The sequence below is a fragment of the Panthera onca genome, chromosome E1 (genome assembly GCF_046562875.1).
Source record: "Panthera onca isolate mPanOnc1 chromosome E1, mPanOnc1 haplotype 2, whole genome shotgun sequence".
In the NCBI taxonomy this organism is placed as follows: domain Eukaryota; kingdom Metazoa; phylum Chordata; class Mammalia; order Carnivora; family Felidae; genus Panthera; species Panthera onca.
The window spans coordinates 13,089,419-13,110,684 of record NC_138352.1 but is presented as its reverse complement, the minus strand read 5'-3'; the positions used below and the strand labels follow the sequence as shown (position 1 = coordinate 13,110,684).

At 59.8% G+C, this 21,266-nt stretch overlaps 1 protein-coding gene across 4 annotated transcripts; it reads left to right on the top strand.

Moving 5' to 3' along the window:
* Positions 1-6,527: 6,527 nt before the first annotated feature.
* Positions 6,528-20,902, top strand: CANT1 (calcium activated nucleotidase 1). 4 transcript variants are annotated; one of them, XM_081791133.1, is made up of 5 exons: positions 6,528-6,657; positions 16,496-16,649; positions 16,809-17,148; positions 19,042-19,245; positions 20,115-20,902. In XM_081791133.1, the coding sequence occupies exons 2-5, from the start codon at positions 16,518-16,520 to the stop codon at positions 20,483-20,485; spliced, it is 1,047 nt and encodes a 348-aa protein (XP_081647259.1). In that variant the 5' UTR covers positions 6,528-6,657; positions 16,496-16,517; the 3' UTR covers positions 20,486-20,902. The 4 variants fall into 4 exon arrangements, with proteins under 4 accessions (XP_081647259.1, XP_078294195.1, XP_081647258.1 ...); XM_078438069.2 differs by having other exon boundaries at positions 16,496-17,148; XM_081791132.1 differs by lacking the exon at positions 6,528-6,657 and adding an exon at positions 7,338-7,563 and having other exon boundaries at positions 16,496-17,148.
* Positions 20,903-21,266: the final 364 nt, after the last annotated feature.

The following is a 21,266-nucleotide window of genomic DNA, read 5'->3' as shown; positions in this document are numbered from 1 at the left end:
AGGCTCCCCCTGGGGTCCAGGGACCACAGACAGGTTTTGAGGAATCTGTGACCCCCCCTCCCCCTAAAAAAAACAATGCAAAGCTGTGCGTGCAGGCACGTGTGCACACACGCGCACTGTCAGACAGGGACGGACTTGTGCTTTGATCAGACTCTCAGAGAGCCCCATGAAGACCCCAGGCTGGGGGTGCAGACTTTCCAGAGGACCGTGTGGCCAGGGGACAACGAGGAGGGACATCAGCATCGCTAGATTTCTATCAGCCTCTGGTTCCTTGATATGAAACCCAGGCCTTTTCCCCAACTCAATCGCACAAGGTCTAACCAGGCCCCTGGGGCCCCGCCTCACATGCCGATGGCTGCTACAGGCTTCTCTGGAGCTGCCCCCGGGCCGGGCTGGTCTCCATCCTGAGTCAGAACAGACAGTTCTGGAGTCTTATCATATCGCAAAAAGAGGAAGGATCTGGCCAGAGTAACGGAGTTGCGCCGTGGCGATAACAGCATTCTTGCTTGCTTCTTTCTGAGCCACGTTCCCACGTTCTCCGCGAGCTTCGTGGACGTCACACCTGTGCCTGTTTGTCATTTAGCACCGCTCCTCCCGAGGGCCCCTCTCTCTGGCTACCCGCGGACAGGAGATGTACAAACAGGGGTGCTGGTTTGGGGTGTTGCGGGGCGAGGCACAGACACCGCACCCCACCCCACCTTGCCTTGGAAATTCCTGCCCGCCACTGCTGCCCACGTGTCTGCCCGAAAGGCTGAGAAGTCGGGAGTAAAGGGGGCTGGGCGAGCCTGACACCCACCAGGCTCACCAGGTTGCCAGCAGAGCAGAGAACGCGGAGATGGAAGGGGAGGGAAGGCTTGGGCGGCCCAGTGGCCGCTCCGCAGAGACACCGGCAGCCCAGCTGCTCCTGTGGGAACAAACGGGAAGTGCCCTGACCCCCAGTGGCCCTGGGGAGCTCCAAGGGCACTACGGCAAGATCAAGTAAACACGTCCCATTGGAGACGGTGTTTCGGCTGGCGTGAGAAGATCCAGGAATCGCTCGTGATCTCTGGCGTGTGTCTGAGGCCTGGCGAAACTTACAACATCCCTGGCTGCTTATCGACACGGGAAGCCCGGAGATAAGCGCGTCTTCGTTTCTGTGCGCAACACGAGGAACTTTCCTGGTCAGCAGGACCCAGGCCTAGCGCCCTGACTGACCTTCCGCCGGTCGCTCGCTCTGTCCTCGGATGGCCTTCGTGGCGGGGATACTGGAGGAGAGTCCTCAGAACTCCCGTGCCCCAGGATCTCCCTGAATGCGGAGGGAACGCTCTCCACTGCAGCCCCCCGGAGGCCCAGACCTTGGGGGTCCTGGACGGAGACCACGGCTCAGGGCACACGAAGCCGGGCGTGTGGCTTGGAAGAGAAGCTGATGCAGAGATCTGCTCCCTTTCCTTACTCCATCTGAGAACTGAAAGACAGTTATCTTGAAGATAATCCCGAGACAGAAATCCAGGGGCCCGACGGAGAGCAGGGCTCTAGAAATACACCCCCACGACGACCCTCTCTTCCAGTGGCAGCTTCTCGTTCTAGCCGGCGGCCTTAAGTCCTGAGCCTGGAACGCTGCCCAAGCCCAATGGGCCTTAGTTTCCTCATCTGTAAAGCAGGGATAGGCCCAGGACCTCTTCTCTGGACCCCAGGCAGCCAGATGTGTTCGGAGGACGATGCAGACATCACCCGGAGCATCTCGCCCCGCCGGGCTCGGCCGGATGCTTGTGGATATTTCCCAACAGAGGAGAGACAGAAGCCGTGCGTGGCCTCACCTCACTACAGGTCACACTGTCCTGTGCCCTCACGCCACACTCAGGGGGAAACCACGCTGTCAGGGCTTTTTGTATCTGGGGGACTTGGGGTTAAAGGATTGTGACTCTGTGATTGTCACACGGCTGGGGAAAGGACCGACGGAGCAGACACAAGGCACGAGAGCGTTCGTTGCAACGGTCATGATTGTATGATCTTGCTCCTTCCCTCCTCTTGGGTTGAGCGCCCACATCTCCCCAGAGATTAGGAAAGGGATTCCTCCTATCTCTTGAGGCAGAAACCAGGAGGGTGACGGGTGCTCATAGTAAAGGTGGCAGTCAGGACCTGGGGTTTCCCAAGACGTCCATGTGAGACAGAAGGCTCAGAGGCGTGGGGAGTTCCAGAGAAAGGGAACTGCCGTCTGAGCACCTCCTGGGCACGCAGCCCGCAGCTGCAGCCAACGGACAAATGGGCAAAATTTCTCAAGGCCAGTTCAGCCCTCAGTGAAAGAAATAAAATCTGTCACCCAAACCCAGAGCTAGTCAGGCCCCTAATGCTCTTTGTCACCCCCTTCATTGTTGCTTTGACACGGTAAGTAGGAAAGCCACGTTGGGCAAGCCAGGGATGGTCTTGCAGACTATTTGAGCACGCCCCCCCCCCCCCCCCCCCACCGAGCAACCGAGGCAGAAGGCTCCCGATCCAGCAAATATCTTCCCGTTGGAAAGTCCTGGCCAGCGCTAAGGACAAGAGTCATGGCCAAAACAAAACAAAACCAAACAACATTGACAAATCAGAACCCAAAGCCAGCAGCACTGCCTGGGGGAGATTTCATCAGCCCAGTGATGGGCAGGGCCAACCAGAACCGTGAACCCCCACACCCCCAAGGTCTCTCTCTTCGGTTCCCAAATGAGTTACAGGTCACGCCCATTCTGGAATTCCCTGGGAGCTCACACCTCCCACACAAGGATGTCTGGGCCAAACACCAGGGCTTCCTAAACATTCCCCAGGGGCCCCACATTCTCAGACAAGGGCAGCTCATGGGATGTAAAACCCAGAGACTCACGGGGGAAGAGAACATTCCCTAGAATCCCTGCCCAGAAGACAGCACATTCTATGTCCTCTGTTTGGCAATCCCTTCTCTCTCCCTGGGCATATCACTGCGGCTCTCTCTGTTTTCTCATCACGGGGAGAAAGCCATGTGACCTCGGTTAACGTCTGTAAGGTGCTCGGTGCCAGATACGCACAGCCTGTCATTAGGAGCGCTGTGATTTTTTTTTTTCCCCACTGTGGCCCCAACATTCCGCCTCTCCCAGCTATTTTGGGCCAGGCTGCCCAGTCATCCCACAAGGGCAGAGACTGGTATTGTGAACTTCTGAATTCAGGCTCGGATGCTGGCGTCCCACTGCCAAAGGGTTGGGGGGGGAAGGCGTCTCTGTGGACATTGGAGGGTGAAGCTGAGATGGAAACTTGGCGGCCAGACCCAGCCTCCCTGGCCGCGGGCCCAAGCTCGTTGCTCCTGGATGGCAGTGCCCGCGTTCTGGAAGGCTGGGGGGCAGGTGGGGACCAGGGCTGCAAGGACAGAACAGGGCCATCTGCTGCTCTGCGGCTCTCACACCTCCTCTGTCGGAGGAGGACAAGCCTTCCTCTGGCAAGTCTACCCTGGACTCGACGCAGAGACGGGCGGCCAGGGAGACCTCTTGCCATTTGTGTGCTGACTCTCAGCAGGCATTTAACGCCCCATGCCTCGGTTTCCCCACTGCTCAGTCTTAGAACTTCCTTTTCAGCACTTTCAGAGACGTGCACAGATGGAACCATCAGGCAGCATTTTGCTTGCTAGATAAAATGGGAGGGCCCCCTGGTGGACCACACAAGTCTAAGCCTTAACTGCGCAATGAGTGAGTGGGGCTGTGAGTAAGTAAACACACAGTGGATGATTAAAGTGAAGAATTTGCAGTCTTTTATGTAGAGCCACAGGAACAAGAGGAGGAGAAAAGCTCCAGAAAAAGGCCATGGCGAAGTCTCCAACGTTGCAAAGGAGGGAAGGAGGATTCAAATCGCAGGAGGTGCCCACGAAAGGCAGTTTCCCGGCACCGCCTGTCCGGAAGGCAGGAAGGCAGGGTCTATTCACCAGGGGATGCAAACGCCCTCTGACCTAGAAATCTTCCTTCCAGGAATTTATCCTGCAGATAGACTTGGTGCTGTGCTCAAACAAGCAAGTTCAAGGATATGCCCTGAAGCATTGTTGTGATGTAAAGATCACAGATATCCAAAGGGACGGCATTGGGGACCTGGTAAACTAAGTAACAGGACATTCCCCACAGCGGAATACTATGCAGCTGTTTAGAGAAGGGAACACCTCTCTACGGAACCATACGGAAAAAGCCGTGTTGTGAAGACAAAACTTACAAACCTTATTGAAAAACATTAACAAAGACCTAAGTAAATGGAAAGGCAAACCATGTTCTGGGTAAAAGGTCCAACATCAGAAAAATCTCAGTTCTCTCTGAATTAATTTATGGATTTAAAGCAATTCCATTCAAAACCCCAAAAGTGAAGGGTGGATGGAATGTAGGAGGGAGGTGAGGGGGAATTGTCCTACAGCACATGAAGGTTTATTCTTTTTTTAATTGTTTAATGTTTATTTTATTTTTGAGAGAGAGAGAGAGAGACAAAGTGTGAGTGGGGGGAAGGGCAGAGAGAGAGAGGGAGACACCGAATCCCAAGCAGGCTCCAGGCTCCGAGCCGTCAGCACGGAGACCGACGCGGGGCTTGAACTTGGGGATGGCAAGATCGTGACTAGAGCAGAAGTCAGACGCTTAACCGACTGAGCCACCCAGGCGCCCGAAAGGTGAGAGAGGTAAGAATAAGAACAGTAGTATTGGAGTGCAGATAACAGCAACTATACTGATATGACATAATAGAAAGTCCTAAACAGACCCATGTGTATACGGAAACTTGATCAGGGCAACAAATGGCATTGCATGCATCCTAGTGGGGGAAAGAATGGATTATTTCCTAAAAATAACACTGAAATGTTGGGGCATCTGCAGAAGAAGGAATATAAATGGTGGGGGGGGGGGAACCATAAGAAAGATAACACAACTTCTCAGCAATCCAGACAATGAGAAGACATTTAATGCCATCAGATTGGCAAAATGAATGCACCTGATAATATCTGTGGAGCGACGGGATCTCCCATCCATTGCATATAGTTTTATTTCATTTTTGTACAAGTTATAACAGGCATATATATTGTTGAGGGATGCATATCTATACGCTAAAATTATAAGATACAGGATGTGAGTGATTCAAGACTGGCAGTCACCTCTTGGGGTGAGAGGGGTTGGGAAGAGGGAAGAGTATGGAGAGCGTTCAGGATAGCAGGGCCAGCGTTTTCTTTCTCAAGCTGGAAGGCATTTGTAGATACAGATAGTTCGGTAAATGCAAGGTTTGAAAATCATTTAAAGATAATAGTAATATATGGTATGTAGTTAGGACTCAGTTTAGCACAACGGGAAACAAGTGAATTCCAGAAGGGTTTGTCCCCTTTCCACCCCCCCCAAAATGCAGAACCGAGTGTTTAGCAAATTTCCATTCGGCTTTTTAAAAAGGTAATTTAGGGGCGCCTGGGTGGCTCAGTCGGTTGGGCATCCGACTTCAGCTCAGGTCACCATCTCTCGGTCCGTGAGTTCGAGCCCCGCGTCGGGCTCTGGGCTGATGGCTCAGAGCCTGGAGCCTGCGTCCGATTCTGTGTCTCCCTCTCTCTCTGCCCCTCCCCTGTTCATGCTCTGCCTCTGTCTCAAAAATAAATAAACGTTAAAAAAAAATTTTTTTTTTAATTTAAAAAGGTAATTTAACGGTATGTGTTCATGATATGTTTGTGTGTCCCGAAATACCTCTGACAATAACCACGACAAACTAGTAATGGTGATCGCCTCTGGGCAAGGAATGCAGAACAGGGGCGAGAGGGTTATTATTACTGGACACCATTTACAGAATCTGAATTTTTCTCTCGCGCCTGTTACCTAATGCAAGCCTCCCCCGGGAGGGATGGGTGATTGCGCGCAGGCAGAGGCTGGAGGTGCAGACCCGCAGCTCTGACCCTCGCCTAGCTCTCAGCTCTCGTGGGACACTTCACTGCTACCAGGCTTTTTTCATGACTGCTAAAATGGGCATCTTTGCAGGACTTGGGGGTGGAGGGCAGGGATGTCCATCAAAATAGCTCAGGGGCCAAGGAGGGGACCAGAGCAACAGGACGAACTGGATACCCTTATTTGGGACACTCCAGCCTGCAGCCCTGAGCCCAGATCTTTACTTTGGAACCCGAGCAGCTTTCCAACGTGGCGGATTAGAAGGGCCGAGGAGAGAGGGGCTCTCTCTGATGAGGGTGGCAGGAAGGGGTCCGCGCTCCCCCGCCTCCCGGGAGACCACAAGGGTCGAGAGGGCCAGGCAAGAGGTCCTCAAATCTCGGCTGGAGAACTGATAGCCGCCTCCTGCCGTTGCTCCGCCAGCCTTCCGCTAGAAACCGGTGGAAAGGGCCTGCGGCTCCAGCAGCGCGAAGGTCTGCGTCGCCCCGGCCCTCGCCCCGGCCCTCGCCCCGGCCCTCGCCCCGGCCCTCGCCCCGGCCCTCGCCCCGGCCCTCGCCCCGGCCCTCGCCCCGGCCCTCGCCCCGGCCCTCGCCCCGGCTCGCTGAGCAGTAAAAACTACAACTCCCAGCAGCCCCCGCCCGCGCCCGCGCCGGCGCGCAGCCGCGGAGCCGAGGCTGCCGGGAGCGCGTCCCGGAGACCCGGCGAGCGAGCCGGGCGGAAGTCGCCGCCCGCTGGGTCCCGGCCCTGCCGCAGCGAGGCCCAGCCGCCCGCGGGCCCCGGAGCCAGGCCGCACCGGGTGAGTGACAGCTGCACCCGTCGCCGCCGCGCCCTTCCTCGCGACCGGCCCGCGCCGCCGCCCTCTCACCCCGCCGCGTCCTGCCCGTGGCCCTCAGACGCCGAGGAACGGTCCCCTTTTTCCGACGGGCGGGGGACACTCCACCCTCCGACTTGTGAGACACCTACCTGACAGACTTGCAGGACTCTCACTGGCTCTGCCTAGTGCGGGACACCAATCCCTTCCGACTCGTGGGACTCACACCCTCTCCCAACTCTCAGGACACCTCCCCTCTCTGACTCGAGGGACTCATTCCCCCCTCCAAGTCTCAGGACACCTCCCCCCTCTGGTGCGACACACCTCTTCCCTCTGACTCGTGGGGACTCACCCCCTCCAACTCTCAGGACGCCTCACCCCTCTGACTAGTGCAGGACACCTCCCCCTTTTGACTAGTGTGGGACATCACCACTTCCGACCCTGCAGGACACGTTCCTTTCCTGACTTACGTGGGACAGCTGTCCCTGACCGCGATCCCTTCCTGCCCCACCGCGATCTGCCCTTTCGATGATCGCCTGGCCTCTCCTCCCCTCTCAGACTGGCACTTTAGCGCACCTGCAGCAGGCCAGCCCCCCCCCCCCCAACCCAGGCCTTCCTCTCCTTCCCCTCAGCCCAGCTTACCTTCCTTCCTTTTGCACCCAAGCTGTCCACCACCCTCCTCCCCCTCCCCCCTGTGGCCTGACCCTCTCATCCCTGGGTTCCTCCACCCCTGTTGCTTGGGGCCTTTCCTTTGCCCTCCGTGTCGCCAGGCCTGGCAGGCCCCTAGCGCTCGCAGTCCGTCTTCTGTCTGCCAGATACACCTTTCTCGCGAGCACCTTAGTGTCCCCAGGAAACCAGTGTCTCGGCTCCGTCTGTCATTCTTGTCTCCGGGTATGTGCTCGCCGTCTCTCCCTACTACGTTTCCAACAGCGCAGAGGTTTGGGAACAGGCGTCTGCCGACGTCCACCGACTCTCGCTGGCAGTTCAGGGCAAGGACCCAAACTTGGCAGAAGCATGGCGTCGTCACCTTCGGGAACCTAGAGTCTCTGCAGCTCCCCCCCCCCCCCCCGCCCCTCCCCGTAGGAGCTGTGTGGGAAAGACCTTTCTGGACGGGCTGCAGCCCCCCCCCCCCAGCTCCTGGCCCCACCCCACAGGCACAGTCCAGCCAGAGCCCGCGGGCACAGCGGGGCTCCTTCCAGAGCAGCCAGTGGCCTCCCCGGGCCCCTCCCTGATGGCCTCAATGAGCCTTCTATTCAGGCCTGGGGGCCGTGCTGAAAGATACATTCACCGGCCGGGCCTCTGCCGTGGGGACCCGGGAGGGGCGTCTCCTCCTGTGCCGGCCCGAGCGTCCTCCGGGAGGGGACTCAGGTGAAGCGCGGATTTGTTCAGGCGCTGTTAGGCGGCCACGGGAGTGGTCTCCAGACAGAGGAGTCTCAGTCCTGTCGCGGTTTCCCGTCCGGGTCAGCCGGATCGCAGAAAGCATGTTAGGCGGCAGGGTGGGGGAGAAAGTCACATACTTACAGGTGTGTGGGCGCCCCACCGTGTCCCCTGCGATCCCTCAGTTGAGGTGGACGTCTGAGTATTTGGTGCCTTGTGTTAGCTGAAAGCCCCGTTGCCCCCAAAACTGTACCCCGGACGCAGTTCTGGCCATACTTCCCGTGGCCCCCAACCGTGTAGCAAATGTTGGTTTAAGCAGTTGATAATTGAGGAGATGTTTGCCCGCCAGCCCAACTGCACGTAATCCGCCGTGCAAGGGAATTGAGCCCCCGAGGGAGTGAGGACCACCCGAGCGTGACAGGTCCAGCTCCCCGCGTGTGGCCACGAGGCAGCCTCGCGCAGGCTCACAAATACAGCCCCTTCCATCGGACTCTACGACCTTCTGAGCAGCTACGTGGCAGGCCTCGTGGCAACCATATAGGGCAGGTCTGTAGATGCTCTAGTGTTTTCTTGTTCAGAAACGGGACGGCCCAGCTCTGAGAATGTGGTCCAGAGTCCTGAAATGGATCCGCACCGGGACAGAGAAGCCGTTGCTGTGTTGTGTAGACATTTGAGGAACGGTACCTGGGATACTGGAAGGAAAATCCAGAAAGTACTGCCCTCCTTTCTCGAGTGCTCTGGACCGTGGAGGTTTTCTGGAAGGCTCTGCTTAAACGGCAACACTAAGGGAACGTAAAACGTTTGTTTGATGTTTCGGGACTTCTTTGTTTATTTTCCCTCTTACGAGACGAAGACAATTACTTAGAAAAAGAGAAATCCTGATAATAGAGCGATCTGGGAATACGTTCGGTTTTCTCTTTTTGTCTGCGTTTCCTTTGAATCCCACTTGTTTATCTGTACTAAGTGCAGTAATGAAATGGAACTCGCTGCTCGGGGTTCCTATGCAGAGCGCAGTTCTCATCCGTGGGAACAGGCCACGGGAATAAGGCAGGAGCGGGGACCCAGATGGCATTGTGCCGACACCGGGTGACAGTGGGGATGTGAGTGTCAGATCAGAGCGCATCCAGAATGGCTTCAGGGGGTCCGGCAGGGCTGACCGCTGGCTGCATCCTGGGAGCCGGGCACCAGCAGAGCAGGAGAGAAGATGGGTTCGGGCAGGTGCGACCCCACCGTCTACAGGAGCAGGCCGTGATTTGGGTGGATGGTGGGATTTTTATTGTGTCCCTTTATCTTCAGGCTCTCTGATAACGAGTAGCGTTGTTTGGGACGTTGCTTTCAACCGGAAGGGTAACTTTTGCTGAAATTGCTCCTGATGGTACGAGTTCATCACACACGGCCCTACCGTGATGCAGTAAATACAGTCTCAGAGGCTGTGTGTGGAGGTTCCTGGCCCCCGGGAAGCTGAGGCTTCTTGCCCCGTCTCCCTTCTTGTGGCCGGCAGAATGATGGCCCCCCAAGATGTCCACATCGTGACCCCCAGAACCTGCAGGTGTATGAGGTGGCAGAGGGGGCCGAAGGTAGCAGATGGAAGGAAGGGTGCCAGTCAGCTGACCTTGAAATGGGAGGCGCATCCTGGATGACCCAGGCGGGCCCAGCCTAGTCCCAGGGTCACAGAGCAAGTGGACGCAGAGACAGGAGAGCAGGGGGGAGGGCGTGCGAGGCTCAGAGAGATGCGGCGTTGCTGCTTTGAGGATGAGCAGGGGCCGGACGCAAGCATCTCTGGAAGCCGGAACCATCTGGGAAGAGGCTTCTCCCTGGAGCCTCTGAGGGAAGGGAGCCCTGGATTTTAGCCGAGCGGGACCCGTCAGACTTCTGTCCCGCAGGCCTATGACATAAGTGTGCAGTGTTGAAGCACCACACCTGCCCGGAGTGGTCACAGCAGCCACAGAAGCTTGCTTCTCTCAGGTAGTTGACTATAAGCAAAAACAGGGCTGAAAAAGAAGTTGTTCTGAGGTGTATTTAACCTGACTCAGGAGGCAGCTGTGAGTGCCTGCTGTCTGCAGAGCAAGGGGGTGGGAGACCTGCCCCGGGAGGCAGCTGTGAGTGCCTGCTGTATGCAGAGAAAGGGGTGGGAGATGCAGAATTTAGTAGGATCCAGGGTGTGGGCCTTTAAGGAAATGATCTGGGAGGAGGGCCTCAGTCCCTAAAGCACATGCTTGGCCGCTGTGACTTTTTCCTTCCTGGTTTCCTTGTGCCTCTCACCCCGTCCAAATTTGAAGTGCAGTTTCCTTGTTGAGTGCAAGGAGGAAGAATGCCGTGAGCCCGGTAATGCTTTCCAGGAGCCTGGCCCCAGTGGGTGTGCGACATTCGCTTCCCTGACTCTCCCGGCATTTCTGGAGTCCCGGAGCCCGCCAGCCCTCGCCTCTGTCTTTGTCACTCTGAGGAGCTCAGGGCCGGCAGCCTCAGCTCTTTTCTCCAACCAGGAGGTGCGGTGGGCAGCCAGCTCCCCCCTGCTGCCTGGACGTGTGCCCTCTTAGGACCGTTCAGTTCCGAGACCGGGGCCGTGCTGGGGGAGGGGAGGCAGCCACCGTGCAGGGGTGAGGCAGCGCCTGAGCCTAGATCCTGGAAGGGCGGAGGTTTGCTCTGGCAGCTGCAGCTAAACCTGTTGGTTCTGCCACCTGTCACACACCTGTCCTGAGGGAAGCGGGGAAAGAGTCCCTCTTGGCTGTGGGCTCTGTCGGGAGTGGCCGCGCCTGTCGTCTCAGCTTTATGTGGAGTCCTGTCTCGGCCTGGGGATGGCGTGAGAAGGTAGGGGTGGCCGCTCCCTCCTGGGGCTCGGGCGGGAGCGTCTCCCTAGCAGGGTCCGGAGTCCGGGGACCCGCTTGGGAGTGGACAGACCCCGGGTCACACCTCGTCGCTCAGGCCTGTGTTACAAGGAAGTGCTGGCGACAGGAACCAGAGATGTAGGTGAGGCAGTGAGCCGTTCTTGGTGCCCGTCTAAGAGAGAGGGGGTGGGGAAGGAAAGGAGGATTGGAGCCCCCGCGGGGGGGCGGGTGGTGGTTGTCCCCCCGGGTGGCTCCTTCCCGGGACCTCTCCCGGCGGTGCGGCTGGCGCAGGAGAAGGGAGGCCAGCAGGGGTGCGGCCCCCGGGTTTCCGAAGGGAGATCCGGAACAGGCGAGCGTGGCCAGCCAGAGACTGTGTGACATTTTGCCGTAGCAACTAGGTTCTAACTTTCCTGATTGTGTAGGATCAGCCCGTTATGCCGCAGACGGTGGGGTTGACGACCTGGTTGTCACGATAAAGCAAACATTTAAACTGTGGAGAGCTTTGAGGAGTGCGGGCAAAGAGATCCTCTTTGAGAGAGAGCCTCACCCGGGCCCTCTCCTGGGAGCGGCTCTGTCCGTTTCGCTGTTGCCCTCGTGGCGCGTTTCTGTTGGGGTTCATGGCTGCACGTTTGGGGTTGTGGTGGTGGCTGGAGGTGGTGGTGTTTCCTTTAAATACGAACGCGAGGCCCCGCGCTGCGCCAGGACTCTGGCAACAAGACGCTTCAGGCCCCATCAGTTCTGAGAGTTCTGGGTGCTGAACCAGCCTGGGCTTGGGGTGGGGGGGCAAATGGAAAGACATCTGATTTTATCTCCACAAAATAAAAGTAGCTCCTAGGACACTAATGGAGGGCTGTCTTCAGAGGTTGGGTTTTGGTCCAGAGAGAAATTAATCCAGTCGTGAAGCTAAAGGGATTTTTCTGGAAGGCAGACAGAGCCCACTGTCGTTCTCTTGTTCCCAAAAGGCGGTGGGGCCCCAGGCTCTGCCCGCCGGTCAGGGGCTGGGACTAGCCTGGCGGAGCAGAGCCCCTTCCCCCCAGGAGCTCAGAGTGGAGCCGTGGTCGCAGGGGGCAGCACAGAGGACGGCGTGGGAGGAGGTGTGTGTGTTCCTGGGGCCCTGCCGCGGCAAACTACCACGAACGTGGCTGGAAACCACACACATTTATTCTCTCCCAACGCGGAGGCCAGAAAGCCAGTGTCGGTGTCACTGGGCCGAGGTCAAGGTGTGAGCTGGCGAGTGCTCCCTCCAAGGCCGTAGGGGACAACCTGGCCTGGCCTCTTCCAGCTTCGGGGGCCCCAGGCACTTCTTGGCCATGGCCCCATCACTCCCCTCTCTGCCTTCGTGGTCACAGTCTCCTATCATTGTCTCATCCCCCTCTGCCTCCTTTTGTAAGGACGCTCGTGGCTGCATTTAGAGCCCACCTGGATCATCTCCCCATCCCTAGATCCTTAACTTAGTCACATCTGCAGAGTCTTTATTGACAAATTAGGGGACGCTCACAGGTTCAGGGTCAGGCCTGGATATCTTCCGGTATCCACAGGAGGGAAGCTCACCGGTTGGGGAGTGGGTCCTTCGCCGTAGATGGGGGCAGGAGGGGAAAGGGACAGCAGAAGCATGACTATCATGGCACAGCTAGGGACCTCCAGGTGGTCCTGTGTGGTCAGAGAGGTTGGCGTCCCAGGCAGAGGCATCACGCACAGGGGTTTGGCTCACGGACTATGGAATTGGAAACCACCCAGCGCTGTGTGTGTGTGTGTGTGTGTGTGTGTGTGTGTGTCGGGCTGAGGAGTTTGTCCGTCAGTGGGAGAGCTTTAGGATCTAGTGAAGGACTTCAATCCACGTTCGCTTTTTCGGGGAATCGATCTGTCACTTGTGTGCAGGATGGGTCTGAGAGGGTCCAGGGCAGGGCCCGGCCCACTTTCTCTGTGGAGAGACGGTCCTCGTGTTTGGCCTTGCAGGCTGCGCCGTCCTCGAACTTGCTGCCGTGCCCAGTACTTCCGGGATGGTCCAGCCGCTTCTGGTCAAGCTTACACGGCTAGGCCCTCCGGGCAGGTGGGCGAAGGTGCTGGCAGAGTGAAGGGGAAGGTGGGGGGGAGCCGGCCACACGGCTCTGGGAAGGGGGCCCTGTTCTGTCCCGGCTTACACGTGAAGGAGCCGAGGCCCAGAGAAGCGAGCCCAGGCCTCTGATGGGTGGCGGGATGCAGGTGGGACCTGGACGGTCCAGATCCCCAGAAGGCCAAGGTGAGAGGGCGCCAGGTGGAGGCCTTGGGGGTGGGACCCACATCCAGAGCTGGGGTGCAGATCAGACCAGGGAGGGGAGAGAAAGCGAGCTGCCTGCTCCCCAGGATGACTTCTGAGGGCTGCGAGTGCCCTCAGCCAGCTCAGCAGATTCCTGGGGAAACCCGTTCTGGTGCCCGCGGGCAGACGAGGGGGCCCAGCGGCCGAGCCTGGAGTTCGGGGCAGAGTTGCGGGCGGGGAAGGCGCGGGGAGCCCACACTGTAGCAGTTCTGCCCCTGGAGACCGAGCCCACCTCAGGGAAGATTCAGGAGAAGAGGTGGGCTTCAGGGAAGGAGCTGCAGGCTCGCTGTCCCCCTGGCAGGAGGTTCAGCCTTGTGACATGGAGCAGGACGGAGGGGCAGAGAGGGCAGAGGGGCGGAGGGGCGGCTCCTCCAGGATGGTGAGGGGCGGGGAGGGACCGAGGTGTCACAGGCTGCGGAGGGGTTCTCATCACTCAGACACGGTATTTACTGGGTGCGTTCCGTGTACCTGAGAGTATAACGTGGGGATCAAATGGCCACTCAGGTGGCTGATTTGGACACATATGTAGACGGTGGAGAAGGAACCAGAAGAGCAGACATGGCTGAACTACCCCCAAGAAGCAGGGGTGGGCCCCTTCTCTCCAGACCCCTTGGACCAGGGCCAGGCAGCCTGGTGCATGGGAGGGGTGGCCATGTGGGCTCTGCCCTGGGCCCCCTCGTCACCTGCAGGAAGCCAGCGGGCAGGAGATGTGACAAGATGACCAGGGGCAGGATGACGAACCAGGAATGGAGAGCGGGCAGGCTAGGGGCCAGTAGGGTGACACCTCACGATGGTGACCCCTGGCGGGCATTGCGTCCACCTCCCCTGAGGCCCAGTGTGACAGCCGGGCCGGATGCGGGGGTGTGGATCTGCAGTATGACCAAGGTGGGGCCTGGGGTGGAGTTGAGGGACTGTTGAGGACGTGGGCCTATTTTTCATTCCTTCCGCAAATATATGCCGAGTTTCCACCGTTTGCCAGGAGTGTAAGTTCGCAGTGGGCAAGTCCCTGCCCCGTGGAGCCACGGCAGCGTGGAAGTGATTACGTGGGTGGCTGAGGGCCTCGGAGAGGAGGGGCAGGATGCCGTGGTAGAGAATGGGCAGGCACTCCAGGACAGTCCCTGCGGGGTGGGCGGCCGAGTCTTTCCGGGCAGCTGACACTTTGGAAAAATCCTGAAAGGTGAGGCAGCCACGCAGAGAGGCGAGAGCGTCCTGGCGGGGGGAGACGAGCCCCGGCCAGGGTGCACGAGGGCCACGGTACCCGGCCAGCCAGTAGAGGAGCCGGCTCAGGGAGGTGGAGGTCTGGGCGGGGGCCGTGCGGCAGTGAGGGTTTACTCCCAGAACTCGCGGCGACGCGGTGCGATCCACCCGTGTGGGTAGAGCAGGTGTCGCCGGCCGCGGGGCAAGTGGGTCACCAGACGGGAGTGGCAGCAGACGGTGTGGTTGGAGGGGGTGGGTGGCCGAACTGCCAGGTCTCTGCCTGGAGCAGATGCTGTGGAGGGAGGGGGCGTGCCTGGGTTCTTCAAGGTGGTGGTGGTCCTCGTGCAGAAAAGGGCATCTCCTGAGGTTCCGATGGAGATTTGGCCCCGGGCAGCAGAGAATATGGCGGCTCTCGGTCACCAGCACTATTCCTGAGGGAGGGGTTGGGGGGGAGAGAAGCTTGGGGAGAGCAAGCAAGACTTAGTTGGGAATAGTAAGTTGAGGAAGCGTTAGAATCCAGGCGGAACTGGGAACGGGAGGTGAGCGGGGGTTGAGAGAGAGCTCAGTGGCCATGTGGCAGAGGAGATGGGCTCTGGGTGGCTTGGGCCCGGCCGTGGTTTGGGAAGCCCTGGGCTCGGGTGCAGCAGAGGAGGGGCAGTGGCCGGGACCCCCGTCTCCCAGCCAGGAAGGCCTCAGCCACCAGCTCTGTGGCCACAGCTGGGCCGCTTCCCGGGGGGGGGGGGGGGGGGGGGGGGCGGGGAGCCCTCGCCCAGGAGGGAGGCCTGGGACCAGCATCTGAGGTGAGGCGGGGGGCTTCCTGAGCCCACCTCCCCCGCGCAGCACCCCTGCCCCCAGGGCCCCCCTTTTCTGCACCCGACCCTACGGGCAAAACCTACACATGTGTCCAAAAGCAAGAGAAGGAAAGGGCTGGCTTCCACGTGGAACCATGGCCACACTTTTCTACCCGCAGAGCCAGCGGCCTGTGGTGTGGATGGGAGCTCCTTGGCCCCCCCCGCCGTGGGCCGTGTGGACTGGGGTGCGGCGGGAGGGGGGGCTCAGGGTGGCGTGAAGCTGCCTGGCCCCCCGCCCTTCCCTGCTGCCACCCATTAGCAAGAGGAGCTTCCGCCCCTGAAGTCACGTCGTTGGCTGTTTCGGGGCAGAGGCAGAAGTGAACTAGCGGTCCGGCCCGGGGACTTTCTCAGGCCGGGACTTACTGAGTTACAACTGAAGACGGAGACCGAGGGCCGCAGCCCAGAGCCGGCTGTCTGCCGATCGTCCCCAGCTTGTCCGGCACCGCTGTGGCCACGCCAGCCAGGCTGCCGTGGTCCGTGCCGGCGACGTAAACAGGGGGCAGGTGGTGAAGAGCCGCGGTTCCTGGCCGCCGCCCGGCTGTGGTAGTGCCCCTGGGGAGTGGGCCAGGGTCCCACGGCTCCAGGCCAAGAGGGCCCGTCAGACTCTAGCCCCTCCGTCATTTGCATGAATAGAATGGTGTCAGAGGACAGACTTTGCCAGAAACAGAAGTATTTCTGTTTGGTTTACGTCTGTTTTATACTTGTATCTGCATATTACAGACGCCTGGCCCAGGAGGAAGCGCGCACACGTCCGCTCTGTGCCCTGTTCTAGGAGTGCAGGACTGGAACACACTGATAATTGTGTGCCATGATGTTGGGGGGCGGGGTGGTGACAGATGCCAAGGAAGGGGACATGGGGGCTGCTGTCGGGAGCAGAGCCCTTGGAGCGGGCTTCTCGGATGAGGTGGCATCTGATGAGAATATAGCTCAGGAGCCTGTCCTGCCCAGACCCCTCGGCACCCCCACTCCCTCCCTCACCCCCTGCTGCTCCCTCTTTCTGAGCTTGTAAAGCGCCAGCCTCCACAGAACTCGCCCTCGCCAAGCTTTCTATCCCGCCAGTCGAGACAGAGGAGATGGAATACTTTTGCTCTGGAAAGACTTCTCACCTTGCCGAATAAGAGTGAACAAAGATATTGCTAGAGTCGGGTTTAATTAAGCCAAATCCTAACAGCCGCACAGCAGTGACAGTGCCGTTCCGGGTACGGCAGCCTTCAGGCCGTGCACCGTCACGGGATTGGGAAGCCGCTGACCTCTCTCCTCTCTCTCTGGGTGCCCAGGTACCGCCTGCCCTTCAGTCTGATGCCCGTCCAGCCCTCCAACCACCTGGAATGGAATGAGTCTATGCACTCCCTCCGGATAAGCGTGGGGGGCCTTCCGGTGCTGGCGTCCATGACCAAGGCGGCAGACCCCCGCTTCCGCCCCCGCTGGAAGGTGATCCTGCCGTCCTTTGTGGGCGCCGCCGTCCTCTGGCTGCTCTACTCCCACCGCCCGCCCCCAGGCCGGCCCCCCATACCCAACGCCCACAACTGGAGGCTCGGCCAGGCACCCGCTGACCGGTACAATGACACCTACCCCCTGTCCGCCCCCCAGAGGACGCCAGGCGGGACTCGATACCGAATTGCGGTCATTGCTGACTTGGACACGGAGTCAAGAGCCCAAGAGGAAAACACCTGGTTCAGTTACCTGAAGAAGGGCCATCTGACCCTGTCAGACAGCGGGGACAAGGTGGCCGTGGAGTGGGACAAAGGCCACGAGGTCCTCGAGTCCCACCTGGCTGAGAAGGGGCGGGGCATGGAGCTCTCCGAGCTGATCGTTTTCAACGGGAGACTCTACTCTGTGGACGACCGGACAGGGGTCATCTACCAGATCGATGGCACCAAGGCCGTGCCCTGGGTGATCCTGTCCGATGGCGATGGAACCGTGGGGAAAGGTAGGTCGGGCCCTCTCCGCCTCCCGGCTCTGGCTGAGGTGTTGGGGGACAGGTTTGGGTTGACTGTCTGCCGGTCTGGTTTGTGCCCGTGTGTGGTGAACACGACCAGGAGGGACCACCGGGAAGAGCCCTCCCCTCCTGCTTCTGGCCCCCGCCACCCCCCAACCCCCACCCCGAGCTGGGAGCCGAAGTCTTACAGGGCCTCGGACCAAAGCAGTTTCTAGCAGTAGGAGCTTCTTCCTAGAAGACTGGCCATGAAGCAGGCTCCTTTCCAGGACTAGTTTGAGGGCCCTGTCCACTGCTGCTCCCGGTGATTCCAGGATCGAGCCCTTTCTTCCATCTTCAAAGGTGTCTTCAGAGCACGCAGGGATGACACCCTCTGAGTGTCTTACCTTTAAAGCCATGGTGTCCGATTGCCCTCGTTTTGAACTGAGACTTTATTGAAAAGGTAAACTTACGCTGCCTGGGGCTCCTTTCTGGAAACCCAGCCGAGGGAGGGTCTGTGTAGCAGCGACCGCACTTGAGTGGGATCCGTGCTCAGAAACCAGCTGTCACCCATGCTCTGTTGAGCCAGAAAGGAGTTACCGCTCTCAGCCCGCGGGGAGAGGGAGCCAGAGCGGGCTGGGGCCTTCCCCGGGGGAAGGGGCCGGGAGGCGCTAGGCACCGGCGGGGGAGCTGACAAAAGTCCCGTTCCCAGGCTGGGTGTGCACCCTCTAGGAAGCTAAGCACTGCGGCCTCTCTAAGGCCGGAGCAGTGGTAGCAACTAGCTGGCCCGTGGGGCGCGCCGTCCGCCAGCCCTCCCCCCACCAGTGATAAAACCCCTTCCGGGCTTGCCCAAGCCTCGGGCAATTGGCAGGGAACTATCTCGGCCTGGGTTTTAGAGAAAACATTCGTTGCCCATTTCCTGCCATGGTTTGTCAGCGTTTATGGGCAACCATATAATGGTTCTGTTCTTCCCTGTCGGATCAGGAAGAGAGCGGAATAATGGGAGCCTTGGGTTGCCCTGTGGTCAGGTCATCGGAAGGGACAAAAGACTGGTCAATGGAGAGGGCCTTATCTGAAAGTGACCCCGGGGGGTTGATGAGGTCCCTGAGACCACAAGGTACTCAGCGGGTCCCTCCAGAGCCACCTGCAGAGAAGCATTCTGGAGGCCACAGCTCTAGGTCCTTGGGGCCGGCCAGAAGCTGGCAGAACGTGTGGGAAAGCGGGCACAGTTTAGAACACGGGGTGCAGGGAACGGCTTTCCCACACAGCCTGAGCGCCCTGCAGCCTTCAGCTGGGCTCACAGTAAGTAAACCTGCCGAGAAGTAAACACGCTGATCAGAGCCGACTAGGAGCCCCCACCAGCCCTCGTAGCTCTGGCCACTGGGGCTTCACGTCCGCTCGACGGGTGCCAGGCACAGTTGCAGAGACAGAGACCGCTCTCTGCTACGGTAACCTCTCCAGGCGCTCCCACCTGCCCGGGGTCGGGGGTGATCCTGAGGTTGGGGCACACAGCTCGAGAAACAGTTCGGGGATCAGAGGAGACTGACCAGTGGCTGCTGGGCCATTGGGAGTGGGGGAGCAGGCGAGGCACCAGCGGCAGGAGCCATTGGAATCGGTTTAGGACAGGCTGTCCCAGCAGAGGGTCCCTAGATCCAGTGGCCAAAGAGAAGGTGACGGGTCTTGGGGACAGAGGACAGGGAGAATAGCAGGCAGAGGGCCGGTGCCCCACTGCTGGCCCTCTGGGAATGGCACCCTGAGCCAGACTGTCCCCCGCTGTCTTGTCATCGCCTCGTGTGAGGTCCAGCATGGGTGCCCTCCGATGCCCAAGGCTGCCAGACCCCCCGCGAGCCCAGGGAGCAGAGGGGTGGCTGTCATCCCAGGCGCGCCCCCTCGTCTCCTTGTCCCCAGGCTTCAAAGCCGAGTGGCTGGCGGTGAAGGACGAGCATCTGTATGTGGGCGGCCTGGGCAAGGAGTGGACCACCAGCACGGGGGAAGTGGTGAACGAAAACCCGGAATGGGTGAAGGTGGTGGGCTGCAGGGGCAGCGTGGACCACGAGAACTGGGTGTCCAGCTACAATGCCCTGCGGGCCGCCGCGGGGATCCAGCCGCCAGGTAAGGGACCCGGCCCTGCCCGGGGTCATGGCAGATGCCGGTGCTCTGCGTGCGCGCTTTCTCTGGGCACAGCGGTGTTGGGGATTTCTGCCTGTGCGGTCTGTTCCCAGCCCCCCCCCATCCCTTCGCTGTCCCTGACAGAGCGCCTCCTGCTGTCTCAGACCACAGCCCCTCCTGTGCCAGCTCTTCTGGCCGGTCCCTGAGGGTGGGGCCCGGGCCCCGCCCCTGACCAGGTAGAAGCAAGGTGGACCGGGCTCTGGTTCTCCCCTCGCCTCCCGGGAGAGTGTCACGGCTGGTGTGTGTGTGTCGGGGCGGGGGGGGCCGGGGGGGTCGGGATGCTCGGAGCGGCCAGGCAGCTCCAGGCTTGGGGGGCATGGCGCCGAGGACGTTGCTTCGCCCCCAGATAGGAGGGTGTGCTGCCTCCTTTTCAGCCTCGAGGGAGCGTCTCCCCCCAACCCTGATCCCTTCCTCACAAATCCATCGTGCTGGCTTATCTCGCTCCCTTCCCCCGGGCTCGCTCGCTCATCGTGCTCCTTGGTTAGCAGCAAGGGAGCAGAAACGCAGACAGAACTCCTGGCCACGGGTCCCCAGGCCCGGGCGGTCTCGGTCTGGCTTTCCCGTCTTTGTCTCTCGGAGTGACCAAGGACAAGGACGGACGGAGAGCGCCACAGGAAGCAGGGAGGTCTCGATAGGACGGAGTGGTGACGCTCCCTGGCGGCCAGCCCGCCACGCACTGTCAGCAGCGTGGAAGCCCGCGCGGGGAAGGAGGCGCCGCGGGCGCACGACCACGTGGTGGAGGGTCCCGTCCGCACCCTGCTCGTGGGCGGGGCGGTCTGGTGACCCCGGGGGGGTCTGTCATGTGTCCCCAGGCTACCTCATTCACGAATCGGCGTGCTGGAGCGACACTCTGCAGCGGTGGTTCTTCCTGCCACGCCGCGCCAGCCACGAGCGGTACAGCGAGAAGGACGACGAGCACAAGGGCGCCAACCTGCTCCTGAGCGCCAGCCCGGACTTCGGCGACGTCTCCGTCAGCCACGTGGGCGCCGTGGTCCCCACGCACGGCTTCTCCTCCTTCAAGTTCATCCCCGACACCGACGACCAGATCATCGTGGCCCTCAAGTCTGAGGAGGACGCGGGCAGGGTCGCCACCTACATCCTGGCCTTCACACTGGATGGCCGCTTCCTACTGCCGGAGACCAAGATCGGAAACGTGAAGTATGAAGGAATAGAGTTTATTTAAATTTACAAACTTCAGACCAGCAAGGCCGAGAGCTGGACGCCGTTCAGCTCCATCAGGACTCAAGTTTTATAAAAACCAGAGGACGGCACTTTTCCGCGGTGTTTGGTTTTGCTTTTGTCGTTTCCTTTTCAGAGCTCAGGTGTGTGCCTGGTGCAGAGACCCTCCCCGCCCCCCAGAACAGGGAGGTCAGCCCCAGGGTGCGAGCAGCCGCAGGAGGGGGTTCCGCAGTGCACAGTGCCAGGAAAGGGGCCCGGACAGTTCCCCTTGTGGCCACCTGTTCTGTGCACTGCCACCTGGTGGTGGGAGCTGGTCCCTGCGGGCGTCCTAATCTGGGACCTGCCCTCCCTCCTGCCCACCTCCCTCTCTTTCTCTCCTTCCCTTTGTGCTTTCGTTTAATAAATGTTTCTTGAGCTCCTACTGTGTATCCAGCACTGTCCCCCCGTGGGAACAGAACAGAGTCTGAAGTGGGACCTGCCCGTCGGGAACTCCCAGGCCACCCCCTTTGCTTCCTTCCTGGTGAACCTCGTGCGTTAAATCCAGTCCTCGAGGTGCCCGGAAAGGAATCTGTCTACACTACAGGGTGTCACAGGGCTGTGTGGGCGAAGGCAGACCTCCAGGGACGCATCTGCCCACAACCCACAGGAAAGGACACAAGTTTGCTCGTTTGTCCTCAGCCTCACATCAGGCAGTCTCCGCTCCGTGTGGCTGACTCCACGGTTTTTCCCTTCAGGAAGCTTCTGTGGCCAGGCAACACTTGGAAGTTTTAATTATGGCGCTCGCT